The following is a 14,441-nucleotide window of genomic DNA, read 5'->3' as shown; positions in this document are numbered from 1 at the left end:
GTACAATAATGTGGAATGGAAGCTTTGCCTGTGGGGCAAGCAAAATGAACCACCACCAACCACACCAAAGGCAGGTCTTCATCCAAAGAAGGTGATGTTGTATATGTACATGGTTGGACTAGAAGGGAGTCCTCTATTATGAGCGCCTTCTGGAAAACAAAACGATTATTTCCAACAGGTACTGCTCACAATTAGACCAACTGAAAGCAGCACTCGACCAAAAGCGTCCGGAAGTAGTCAAAAGAAAACGCATAACCTTCTTCCATCAGGATACCACAGGACCTCATGTTTCTTTGATGACCAGGCGAAAACTGTTACAGCTTGGCTGGGAAGTTCTGATTCATCCGCCATATTCACGAGACATTGCACCTTTGGATTTCCATTTATTTCAGTCTTTACAGAATTCTCTTAATGGAAAAAATTTCAATTCCCTGTAAGACTGTAAAAGGCACCTAGAACAGTTCTTTGCTCAAAAAGATAAAAAGTTTTGGAAAGAGGGAATTATGAAGTTGCCTGAAAAATGGCAGAAGGTAGTGGAACAAAATGGTGAATCCACTGTTCAATAAAGTTCTTGGTGAAAATGAAAAATGTGTCTTTTATTTTTACTTATAAACCAAAGGACCTTTTTACCAACCCAATATATGTCTGGAATTTTCCAGAATAAAAAGTTTAAAAATTTAATTGAGACCTTCATGTACTCAAGAATAATATGGTTTAAGTTAATGGGGGAAAGAGAATGCTTTAAAATGAAAATGTCCATTATGAATCAATGGCTTGGAATTCCTGTAATGAGAGAGAATGCCAAGATTGCAGGGAGAAAGGAACTTTCAGTGGGATGTGCTTTTGGAAAACTAAGGAGGGCCATGAATTCAGTAAGGGTAGAGTCTAAGAACACAACCAGAGAGGAGTCTAGGAACAGACATGAATCATCAGGCACAAAACCAAAGGCTACCAGGAGAGCCCAAAGCAGGAAAAATCCCTGAGTATGAGAGAAGCCTGTAAAGTAGAGGAAGCAACAGCTGTATTAGAAACTAGAGAAAAGAAAGCAAAGAAACACAGTGCCGTGGATGGACGAAACCAGCTGAGTTAGTAAGAGAAGTAGCCGTGATGTCAGCATAGGTTCAGACAGCAATAAAGACAGGCTTGGGGTCAAATGAGAAGGCTGACTTGAGACAGCAGCTGAAAAAAAGGAATCCAAAGCCAGAGATACAGCGGGGCCTACAGACATGGTGAACTTAAGAAGAATAATTAAGGGAAATTCTATCGATGACAAGTTTAGTCATTTAAATTCCAGTAAAGCTAAGTGGATGGCCCAAATTCATTTTGCAATATTCGTCAATCTCATGGTTTGTATGCTGAATTTCTCTTACAAAGGATATAGTAAATCAGCTGTGCTCCTCAATTTGTGTACATAGGCTAAACTCTAGTGAATGGACAGGAAGGACTGCTGCCAGGGAAGACAGAAGACAGACAAATCAGGAAAAAGGAACAATGCTTTTTAACAGGAAATTCCTCCCTAACCATATTTTTGGAAACAAAAAAGGAATCCAAGACCTACCAACAGATAAGACAGCTACAGAAATATTATACTTCAAAAGACATGTATATCACACAAAAAGGGGACTGCTTCCCCTAAATAGACTTCTATATTTCTAGATTCCTCATAGAGGGTGAAATGTATCAGTAACCAAGAAGACAACCCACAGAATACTAGGCTTTAAAAATGGCTTTCCTAAAAATACAGAATGAAGCACACAATTCCTCGCCCAAATAATTCAAATCGGCAACCAGTCTTTTAGGATCACGTCTAGTGACCCAGAATTCATTACTTTAATAACACTCTCTATCACATTTCTAAAGAGCTCTGTTATAAAAATATTTCATCTTCCTCCTGCATGTTACTTCTAGTATGCCTTCTGCAATCACAAATTCCTCCTCCACATGACCTTCAAAAACCTAAAACATTCCACTAAGTTCTCTTCTTTCCAGGGTAAACACATTCTGTTCCTTATAACAGCAGCAAAAGCAAACACTTATATTGTTTACTATGATCCTGTTCTAAGCCCTTTATATCTATTAACTTATCTAATTTTTAAATCACAATATGAAATATCCCCTCTGAGACACAGTGAGGCTAAATAACTAACCCAAGGTCATGCAGCAAATAAGTAGTGGATCTGAGATTTAAACTCCAGGGCCCATGCTTTATTTTTTTTTAATGATACAAACGTTTTGAAGAGGCTCACTAGGAAATTCCCTTGGGGGCCGAGCACACTCTAGTCTCTCATGCACCAAGGGCAGGAATATTCTACTGACACAGTAACCATGTGTTCTTCATCTCTGCAATGCCTGTATCAAGTCCTGAGCCTAGCATACATTTAGTGACTATCTTGTACCTAAAAGCAAAGTTTACAGTCACAGCTTTTAAGAAGTTGGCTAAGGAGTAACAGAACCAAATGGAAAACAGATGGTCTATAGGAACAGAATCTACTTATGCTCTTCATCAGGAAATGTGCTCTGACGAGGAGATTCAGAGTGCACGATGAACATACATGTGCTTTGGTCCAGAGATAAAGATTTATCCCTAAGTTTCAAGGCAGCTGAAAAGATCTCGCCTACTCATCACATTACTTTAGACACTTGACACAAGAAACATCTTAAAAGCCTTGTAAAGAACACAGAGTTATAATTAAATCTAGGACACATGTTAATGTTCTGTCCTACCTGAAATTTAAAGTTCATGTCTAATAAGAATATTTTAAGAATACAGACAAACCAGAGTGTGTCAGAGAATATAACCTGGATGGCAGAGGAACATAAAACAAAGTCACACGAATGACAACTGAAACAAATGTGGATATTTGGCTTGGAGGAGAACAGAAGAGACATAACAGTTGCTTTCAAAATATTTGAACAACAGCTACATGGAAAAGGGACTACACTGATTCTGTGTGGTGTTACAAAACAAATGGGAAGTGTACTGTTTAGAAGTTAAAGGAAGTTAGGTCTCTACTCAATATAATTAAAAACTTCCTAACAAACACAGCCACCTACAAATGGAATGGCTCACATCATGAACTCAATAATTCACTCAACAAGAAATGACATTTACTACATGCTGGACACTGTGCTAGATCACAGGGAGAGAAAGAATTAAGAAAAGGTCCCAAACATCAAGAAGTTCTAAATCTAGTAAGGGAGACATACATGTAAATTAATAAGTGTAATAATAAACTTATATATGTTACTTGCTATAAAAACACAGAGATGTAGTTGATCATTAACAAATTATTTCTCAGGAGTTTTAAACACGAGAAGCACACAAGCAAGGATCTCTTTTAAAATACTATTTAAAAATCATAACCCAGTAGTTAATAAAGTATGGGAAAGTATGCTCTTGGGAAAGGTATGTAGTAATGGTTCAATTCACAAGTTGTGAAAAACTAACTGGTCAGATATACCACCACAGCCAGTTACGCAATACTGTCAGAGTGGCATGGACCAGACAGAAAATAATTGTCAGAGGCTATTTCCATGATGTGAAGCCTCATAAATTTCAGAAAACAAAGTTCATTTACTATTAACAGAAGATACTGCAGATGTATAAGATGAGAGAGAAATTTGAAGAGGAGCTATATGTATGATATTTTCCTTGGATTTCCAAGGACTGTTACAATACAACCTGATTAAGTGTGATTTGCCACCTTTGCCTGCAGATTAGTAAAGACTTCTTAAAAAATACAATTTCATATATTACTGCATGATATATTCTAAAACTTAAAGGAACTCAGTGTGTTTCACAAATTTCAATTCCTGGGATGAGAACTGAGCAATAAAATAGGCATTGATTTGCATCATTAAGTATTAGAGTTTTAGGTAATGAGTTTTTAATCCCATTTTTGGTAAATCAGATGTTTATCATCAATAAAAAATATGATTAATATATTTAACTGATTCACATGCTTTATATTAAATAAAATGTTTTCCTAAACGTATTTTTGTTGCTGTTTTTACTATATAAAGGAATTTCTTGCTGGTCTGGACATTAAAACATATATTCTTTTTATTATTTATATTTTTGTAGACAAAGTACTTTTTAAACTCATCTACTATTTCTTACCAAACTCACTAAAATATGTGTATTAAAATACTGGACTTATCTGGAGTCGGTATATCTAAACTCAGAAAATACTGTTACTCTGTAAGTTATCTTAAACTATAAAATATTGTTACTATCCCAAGAATTCAAGTAAACAGTCATTTACTGTATTTTAACCCCTGTAAGAAAGTAGAGCAAAGAAGGATTCACTGAGAAAGTAACCTGAGTTATGTCTTGAAGCATAAACAGCAGACCTTAAGAAAGACAGTGTGTGCATGTACATATGCATATGTGCATGTGTGTGTAAGTGAAGAAGACAGACAATAGGAAGATGGTATTCCTAGCAAAGAAAACAAATCTAGGTCACCAGTGGAATTCCAGGTGAGGTTAGATGAGCTATATTGGGTATTTCTGAAAGATTTCATGAATCAGGTATAGACTGAAACAAAATCACAGACAAGGCCTTCTCAATACTAATGTTTGAGAGCCTAAGAATGTAATTGCTCCTCTATCAAACTCTACCATTAGAAATAAACAGACTATCAACACTTTTCTGAGGTTCTATCCAGTGAAATATATCAAGAAAATAAAGGAAATTTTATAAACATTAAAAGAAAAAAATCTTGTTTACACTGATTGATTCTCCAGGATAGACAAGACAGAAAGATTCAATATCATAAAAAGTGTGAAAATTAATCATTAATTCAATGCAATTTCAATCCATAACTTGACAGAGATTCTAAACTGATCTGGAACAACCTATATACTCAAGAATAACCAAGACAAAAACTGTAGAATAATAATAATCAGGAGAACATACTCTACCCTACATCAGAATATACTATAAAGCAAAACAATTAAAATAGCATAGGGGGCTTCCCTGGTGGCGCAGTGGTTGAGAATCCGCCTGCCGATGCAGGGGTCACGGGTTTGTGCCCCGGTCTGGGAAAATCCCACATGCCGCGGAGCGGCTGGGCCCGTGAGCCATGGCCGCTAAGCCTGCGCGTCCGGATCCTGTGCTCCACAACAGTGAGAGGCCCGTGTACCACAAAAAAAAAAAAAAAAAATAGCGTAGGGACTTCCCTGGTGGCACAGTGGTTAAGAACCGCCTGACAATGCAGGGGACACAGGTTTCAGCCCTGGTCCGGGAAGATCCCACATGCTGCAGAGCAACTAAGCCCATGCGTCACAACTACTGAGCCTGCGCTCTAGAGCCCACAAGCCACAGCTACTGAGCCCCCGCGCCTAGAGCCCACACTCCACAACAAGAGAAGCCACTGCAATGAGAAGCCCACACACCACACTGCAATGAAGAGTGGGCCCAGCTCGCAACAACTAGAGAAAGCCTGCACATGGCAACGAAGACCCAACACAGCCAAAAATAAATAAATAAATTAATTAATTAATTTTAAAAATAGTATAATACTAGTACAGGAATCAAAATCATTAACAGAATCTAGCAACAGATGCATGTTTATGTCAAAATTCAGTGTGTATTAAAGGACAGATCAGCTGATAACTGATAAACGCATAACTATCCAGATGAAGAAGATAAATGTTCTGTATTAGCTACAAAAAAATCTCATTTCCACGTATTTGACTTTCTGACCAACAACTCCTATCTTCCGACTGCATTCCTTTGACCCCCACAGAGATTTCCGTTTCTTGCCCACTCCAGTTTGCACTACCCATCACGGCTCTTATGTAATCTCCTTCTCTCCTTACTCAGCTGAGATTCTATGGTATATCACTACCATAACCTTATTATTAAAGTGAGGTTATCAATGAACTGGGAGACCAGGGTTTTGGATGAATTGTCTATCTGCATGTCAAAGCCCTTAAGGGTGAGGGCAAGAGTACTGTTAGAGGGACTTCCCTGGTGGCGCAGTGTTTAAGAATCCGCCTGTTGGGCTTCCCTGGTGGCGCAGTGATTGACAGTCCGCCTGCCGATGCAGGGGACACGGGTTCGTGCTCTGGTCCAGGAGGATCCCACATGCTGCAGAGTGGCTGAGCCCGTGGGCCATGGCCACTGGGCCTGCGAATCCAGAGCCTGTGCTCCACAATAGGAGAGGCCACGGCAGTGAGATGTCCGCGTACCACAAAAAAAAAGAATCCGCCTGTCAATGCAGGGGACACGGGTTCAAGCCCCGGTCCAGGAAGATCCCACATACGACGGAGCAGCTAAGCCCATGTGTCACAACTACTGAGCCTGCGCTCTAGAGCCCGCGAGCCACAACTACTGAAGCCCACGTGCCACAACTACTGAAGCCCATGCATCTAGAGCCCGTGCTCCACAACAAGAGAAGCCACCACAATGAGAAGGCTGCGCACCACAATGAAGAGTAGCCCCACTCACTGCAACTAGAGAAAGCCTGTGAGCAGCAACGAAGACCCAACACAACCAAAAATAAATAAAATAAATATTAAAAAAAAAGAGCACCGTACTGACAGAAAATCAGTACACCAGGTGCTAAAACTGTTTTTGAAAGAGAGGATTGACTGGGAAATCAGTAGATGCCTGCGACAAGGAGGAGCAGCATATCTTACGAAGCTTCAAAGGAGCTGAGGTTTTTAGAGAGAAGAAGGGAAAAGGTGGTCTAGAAGCCACAAATATGTGCAAGAAAGACATGCACCTCATTTTTAGACCCAATGGTACATGCTGTGTGAGAGAAAAAAACAGCTGCCACTTGAAAGTTTTCTTGGGAGAAGTGGTGTTCTCAGGAGATAGCCATGTTTTACTTAAGAGTCAGGAGTGGAGGGGATGTTCTGAAGAAAGCTGAGGATACAGGAGATTTCACTGATAAAGACCCACAACCACTTCTACAATACATTCATATAATGAATATATATGTGATACATAACATCACATAAAGATGTAAAGAATATACCTAAATGAAACAAATTTCAGAACAATATATATATTATCATTCCATCTTTGTGAAATAATAATGACAACAAAGAACCTCAACAACTACACTAGGTTTATATATACAGGAAAAATATCATTAAGGGTTACTTCTGAGAAGGTGAGATCATGGAGAACTTTCAACATTAAATATTTCCGTAATTTCAGAAACCTTTATTTAATTCTATTATATTCTGATAATCATAAAAAACAGTAACATTGTATCTATATAAACAAGTTAAGCTATTTCCAGAGGAGAGCAGAATCAGCTAATATAATTCATATGGTAACAACCTGACAGAAGGGGATGGTACCTGTTCAGTGAGACAGAAATCTGCAAGAGGGAACCACAGCTAAAACTATACTGTGACTAAAAGCCGAAGTTGAGTAAATTATTAATAACACAAGAATTTCAAGGGAGTGTTCTCAAGTTAAATCACTTTCCTTCCACTTCAGTAAATCTGTACTTCTCAGGTTTAATAACTCAAGTGGGCTCACCTAACTTCCACAAGGTCATTTGGTTTATAGCTGGGATGAAGAAAGAACCAAACTTTCTTGACAAAATGATTAATGCTGGGTTCTCTACGAGACCCTCGGACATATACCATCCACTTGTGGGTTGACTGGTCATTTTCTTCTCTCTTATCAGGAGGTATGTACCTAGAGTAGAGAAAAAAAAAAAACTACTTGAATTCTTTTTTCCTAACAAACCAATTAACTACTACTTAAAACAAGATTAAAAATCAATTACAAGAAGAAAACAGGAAAATTTTACACATATGTGAAGATTAAGCAACATGCTACTTACCAACAAATAGGTGAAAAAAAAATCAAAAGAGAAATCAAAAAATATCTTGAGACAACTAAAAATGGAAATAGAGCACATCAAAACCTAAGTGATGCAGCAAAAACAGTTCTAAAGAAAGAAGTTTACAGTGATAAATGCCTACATTAAGAAAAAAGAAAGACCTCATATATACAATCTAACTTTACACCATAAGGAACTAGAAAGAAAAAAACAAACTAAGCCCAAAGTTAGTAGAAGGAAGGAAATAACCAAGATCAGAGTGGAAATAAATTGAGACCAAAAACACAGTAGAAAAGATCAAAGAAACTAAGAGCTGGTTTTTTGAAAAGATAAACAAAATAGACAAAAACATTTACCCAGACTTATCAAGAAAGTGGGGGGCCGGTGGGGGAGGGACAGACAACAGACTCAAATAAATAAAATTATAAATGAAAGTGGAGATGTTACAACTCATACTACACAAATACAAAGGATCATAAGAGACGGAAAACAATTACACACCAACGAACCGGACAACTTAGAAGTAGTGAATAAATCCTAAAAATATACAGCTTACCCAGAATGAATCATGAAGAAATAGAAAATCTGAACAGAACAATTACTAGTAAGGAGATTGAATTAGTAAAAACCTCCCAAAAAAGTACATTCCAGGACCAGATGGCTTTAAAGGGTGAATTCTACCAAACATTTAAAGAATTGGTACCAATCCTCAATCTCTTCCAAAAAACAGAAAAGGAGGGAACACTCAACAAACTCATTTAACAAAGCTAAAACTACCCTGATACCAAAGCCAAATAAGGATACAAGAAAATTACAAGCCAGTATCCCTGATAAAAGTAGATGCAAAATTCTTCAACAAAACATTAGTAAACAGAATTCAACAGTACACTGACACATTACTGACCGGAGAGGTATTAATGTGTCTTTTCTTACCCAAACGTTATTGACCGGAGACATACCAGTACAGAGAGTGATACACTTAACATCACAGTGCAAAGTTGTTAGAGCTTAAAATTGATCAAGGGTTCATTATACAAGTTATGACTGTCATTATCATTCACATTTTGCTCTGTTAGGTTTTTGTCCCAATCTTGTGTATATTATAAATGCAAGTTTATTACCATAAAATTTTCAAAACTGATGCATCACAAAATTTTAAGTGAAGAAGAGTTTTTCGGTGAATTTTATACAGATACTTTCTCTGACTGTCCTAGCGACATATACACTAGTGCCTCAGAAGATGACAATTCTTCAGAATATAGTTCTGATTCAGACGATGTGAATATTAGACCAACAAAAAGACAAAAAACCTTAGTGATTGATTCTGATACAGAAAGTGAAAATGAAACTCATGGTGCTGGAAAATGCTCCTTTGCTTCTACGGAAGAGTGGATTGAAGACAACACTTCACGAAAATTAGAAGACTTCACAGGTGTATCAGGTGTAACTACTGAATGTAATAACCCATAAAGTGTTAGTGAAATAACAGAATTAATTTTTGGTAATGACTTTTTCAAGTTGGTCACTTCTCAAACAAACCTGTATTACCAACAGAATGAAAAATCAGATAAAAAGTATGATAAAGCTTTAAAATGGACTGATGTAACCAACAGTGACATGAAGAAGTTTCTTAGATTAATAATTTTGATGGGACAAATAAGAAAGTCACGCTGGAAAGAATACTGGTTGACTGATCCCGAAACACCAATCTTTCCAAAGATTATGATGGGAAGGTTTGAACAAATAATGGTATTTTCTTCACTTTACCAATAACTCAGAAACTCCACTTCCTACAGACAGAATTTCAAAAGTTAAACCTCTTTTGGATTATTTTCTACCAAAATTTCAATCGATCTATACCCAAACAAGAGCTATCACTTGAGTAGGCAATGATAAAGTGGAGGGGACAACTCAGATTCAAAACTTATAATCCCAGAAAACTTACAAAATATAGAATTTTGGTCAGGATGGTGAGTAAAAGTGAAACTGGATATATATGCAACTTTGAGATTTACACAGGTGAATGAAGAAACTGCAAGAAACAATATTATCAGTCCTACAACCTTATCGTGGTTCATGGCACCACAGTTACCAAGACGATTACAACAACAGTGTGTCCACATCTGAAATATTGTTGAAAAATAAAATCAGAGTTTGTGGGACTATAAGAGAGAATCGTGGTCTACCAAAGCAATTAAAGGAGAAATCTTAAAATCTACAGAGGGGAGAAATGACATTCTTATGGAAGGGAGAAGTGACTCGTCTTATATGAAAAGACAAGAGGCTAGTCCGCATGGTGACAACTATTCATGACACCTCCATAGCAACTACAGGAAAAGAAGACGGAGGACTGGCCACCAGATAACTAAGCCCACCTGTATATTAGAGTATAATAAATACATGAAGGGAGTTGATCGATCCAATCAATATCTGGCAAACTTCAATATCCTCCAGAGAACTCGAAAATGGTATAAGAAAGTAGGTTTCTATTTGAGTAATTGCAGTTTTATTCAATGAGTTTAAAATTTATTGCAGCCTTAATGCACAGAATAAAATGACTTACAACCAATTTTTGTTAGCAGTAGCTAGAGAATGGGGAACTGACCATTCTGGTGAATATAGCAGTAGTCCCACACCTGGTCCTTCTTGTGGCATTTCTAGAACAGTGCGCCGCAAAGATCCACCTTGTCAACTATCAGGTAAAATAAAAGAATATATTCTAGAGGAAATAATACCCACAGGACCAAAAACAAATGCCACCAGAAAGTGTAGAGACTGCTGTTCCAGGGGAAAGTGCATTGAAACATGGTATATTTGTAATAGATGTTCTGTTCCCCTGCATAGAGGTGCCTGCTATACTGCCTATCACACTCTAATGAAATATTAGAATGCTTTAGTAAGACATGTACAAAGTTTCAAATAAATACATTAAGTGCAAAAAATGTTGTTGATATTTACTCAAACGCAGATGTTTCAATATTCACTTACATAACAAACCATTGGCCACAGGTGTTAGTTTCTGCAAAAATCCCCTGGTCAATAATGTGTTAAAAGTATCAATGACATGATCAAGTGGGATTTATTCCAGGCATGCAATGATGGTTTGACATCCACAAATCAACCAATGCAACACACCACATTAATGAAATGAAGGCTAAAAATCATATGATCATCTCAATAGATGCAGAAAATGCATTTGACAAAATTCAATACTCATTCATGATAAAAACTCTCAACACAATGAGTACAGAGGAAGCATAACTCAACATAATAAAGGTCACATATGACAAGCCTACAGCTAGCATCATACTCAATGGTGAATGCTGGAAGCTTTTCCTCTAAGATCAGGAACAAGACAAGGATGTCCACTCTTACCACGTCTTTCTACACAGTACTGTAAGTCCCAGCCACAACAATTAGACAAGAAAAAGAAATAAAAGGCATCCAAACTGGAAAGGAAGAAGTAAAATGGTCTCTATTTGCACACAACATAATATCATATATAGAAAAACCTAAAGATTCCACCACAAAACTGTTAAAACTAATAAATGAACTCAGTAAAGTTACAGGATATACAATCAACATAAAAAATCAGTTGTTTCTATACACTAACAACTATCAGAAAGAGAAATTAAGACAATAATTTCATTTAAAAGAGCATCAAATACAATAACATACTTAGCAATAAATTTAACCAGAGGTAAAAGACCTGTACACTGAAAACTATGAGACAATGATGAAAGAAACTGAACAAGGCACAAATAAATACATATTCTGTGCTCATGTACTGGAAGAATTAATAGTTAAGATGTTCACACTATCCAAAGCAATTTAGATTCAATGCAATCCCTATAAAATTCCAATGGCATTTTTCACAGACATACAAAAACAATCCTAAAATCTGTCTGGAACCAGAGAAGATTCTGAATACCCAGATCAATCTTGAGAAAGAAGAACAAAGCTTAGGCACCATTACACTTCCTGATTTCAAACTATATTACAAAGCTGCAGTAATCAAAAGTGTTGTTTTGACATAAAAACACATAAATCAATGAAACAGAATAAAGAGGCCAGAAATAAACCCACACTTGCTGGTCAATTAATTTCCAACAAAGGAGATAAGATATACAATGGGGGAAGGATAGTTTCTTCAATAACTGGTATCGGGAAAACTGTAAAGCTATGTGCAAAAGAATGAAACTGAACCTCTATCCACACCATACACAAAAATAAACTCAAAATGGATTAACAAGTTAAATTTAAGACCTGAAACCATAAACTCCTAAAAGAAAGTATAAGGGGTAAGCTTTTTGATATTGGTCTGGCAATGATTTCTTGGATTTGACACCAAAAACAGAGGCAACAGGGCTTCCCTGGTGGCGCAGCGGTTGGGAGTCCGCCTGCCGATGCAGGGGACGCGGGTTCGTGCCCCGGCCCGGGAAGATCCCATATGCCACGGAGCGGCTGGGCCCGTGAGCCGTGGCCGCTGAGCTTGCGCGTCCGGGGCCTGTGCTCCACAACGGGAGCAGCCACAGCAGTGAGAGGCCCGCGTACCGCAAAAAAAAAAAAAAAAAAAAAAAAAAACAGAGGCAACAAAAGCAAAAATAAACAAGTGGAACTACAACAAACTAAAAAGCTTTTGCACAGGATAGGAAACCACCAACAAAATGAAAAGGCAACCTATGGAATGGGAAAAAAATATTTGCATTCCATATACCTGATACAAAACATATGAGGAACTCACATAATAGCAAAGAACAAAACAAAAACCTAACTTAGAAATAGGCAAAGGAAGTAAATAAATATTTTTCCAAGGAAGATGTACAAATGGTCAAAACGTACATGAAAAGGTGATCAACATCACTAATCATCAGGCAAATGCAAATCAAAACCACAATGAGTTATCATCTCACATCTGTGAGAATGGCTATCATCAAAAATATAAGAGATAAGTGTTGGTGACAATATGGAGAAAAGGGAACCCTTATGCACTGTTGGTGGGAATGTAAATGCAACTACTATGGAAAACAGTATGGAGGGTCCACAAAAAATTTAAAACTACCCCATTTCTGTGTATACAGGCAAAAACAATAAAAAAGGATATCAAAGAGATATCTGTACTCCCATGTTCACTGCAGCATTATTTACAATAGCTAAGACAAGGAAACAAGTGTCTGTCAAGAGATGACTGGATATACACTATAAAGCTAGTTATCAAAACAGTATGGTACTGACATAAAAACAGACACATAGATTAATGGAACAGAACAGAGAGCCCAGAAACAAACCCACACTTATTGGTCCATTAACCTACAACAAAGGAGGCAAGAATACACAATGGGTAAAAAATAGCATCTTCAATAAATGGTGTTGGGAAAACTAGACAGCAACATGCAAAAGATCAAACTGGACTACTTTCTCAAACCATATACAAAAATAAACTCAAAATGGATTAAAGACTTAAATGTAAGACCTGAAACCATAAAAATCCTAGAAGAAAACATAGGCAGTATGCTCTTTGACATTAGTCTTAGCAAGATCTTTTTTAATATGTCTTCTCAGGCAAGAGCAACAAAAGCCAAAATAAACAAATGGGACCACGTTAACCCAAAAAGCACACATTGATGGAAACTATGAACAAAACAAATAAGCAGCCTACTAAATGGGAGAAGATATTTGCAAATGATATCTGTGATAAGGGGTTAATATCCAAAATATACCAAGAACTCATAGAACTCAACATCAAAAAAACAAACAACCTGATTAAAAAATGGGCAGAGGACCTGAATAGACATTTTTCCAAAGAAGACATAGAGATGGTCAACAGACACATGAAATGATGCTCAACATCACTAATTATCAGGGAAATTCAAATCAAAACCACATTGAGATATCACCTCACACCTGTCAGAATGGCTATCATGATCCAGCAGTTATACTTCTGGAAATTCCAAACATATTCAAAACGCTAATTCAGAAACATAAATATACCCCTATGTTCACTGCAGCATTATTTACAATAGCCAAGATATGAAAGCAACCTAAGCATACATCAACAGATGAATGGAATCAAGATGTGGTATATACATACAATAGAATATTATTCAGCCAAAGAAAGGAATGAAATCTCGCCATTTGTGACAATATGGATGGACCTAGAGGGTATTATGCTAAGTGAAATAAGTCAGAGAAAAACAAACACTATGATCTCACTTTTATGTGAAATCTAAACAAAACTAACATAACAAAACAGAAACAGACTGATAAATACAGAGAATAAACTGCTGTTTGCCAGAGGCGAGGGGATTGGTGGATGAAGGAAATGGATGAGGGAGATAAAGAGACATAAACTTCCAGTTATAAAATAAATAAGTCATGTAATATACAGACAATGTATAGCTATGGTGACTAGACGTATCGTGGTGATCATTTTGCAATGTATAAAAATATCAAATCACTATGTTGCATACCTAAAACTAATATGTTGCATACCTAAAACTAATATAATGTTGTTAGGTCAATTATACTTCAATTTAAAAAAATGTTTTAAAAGGGATAGATAAAGATATGACCACATACACACACCATACACATACACATACACACACACACACACACACACACACACA

At 36.9% G+C, this 14,441-nt stretch overlaps 1 protein-coding gene across 13 annotated transcripts in view; it reads right to left on the bottom strand.

The window, feature by feature from the left end:
- YEATS2 (YEATS domain containing 2) overlaps nucleotides 1–14,441 on the bottom strand; it is a 113,607-nt gene that overhangs the window by 52,428 nt on the left and 46,738 nt on the right. For all 13 annotated transcript variants that reach the window (XR_010840698.1, XR_010840697.1, XM_059064516.2 and 10 more), the window contains one exon: nucleotides 7,503–7,664. Coding sequence is in view for 11 of the 13 variants with exons in the window: in XM_059064516.2 (XP_058920499.1) it covers nucleotides 7,503–7,664 (162 nt within the window). In the remaining 2 variants the exon portion in view is untranslated. The remainder of the gene's footprint in view (nucleotides 1–7,502; nucleotides 7,665–14,441) is intronic.

Source organism: Kogia breviceps, chromosome 5 (genome assembly GCF_026419965.1).
Source record: "Kogia breviceps isolate mKogBre1 chromosome 5, mKogBre1 haplotype 1, whole genome shotgun sequence".
NCBI classification, from domain to species: Eukaryota; Metazoa; Chordata; class Mammalia; order Artiodactyla; family Physeteridae; genus Kogia; species Kogia breviceps.
This window is presented reverse-complemented; position numbering and strand designations above follow the sequence as displayed.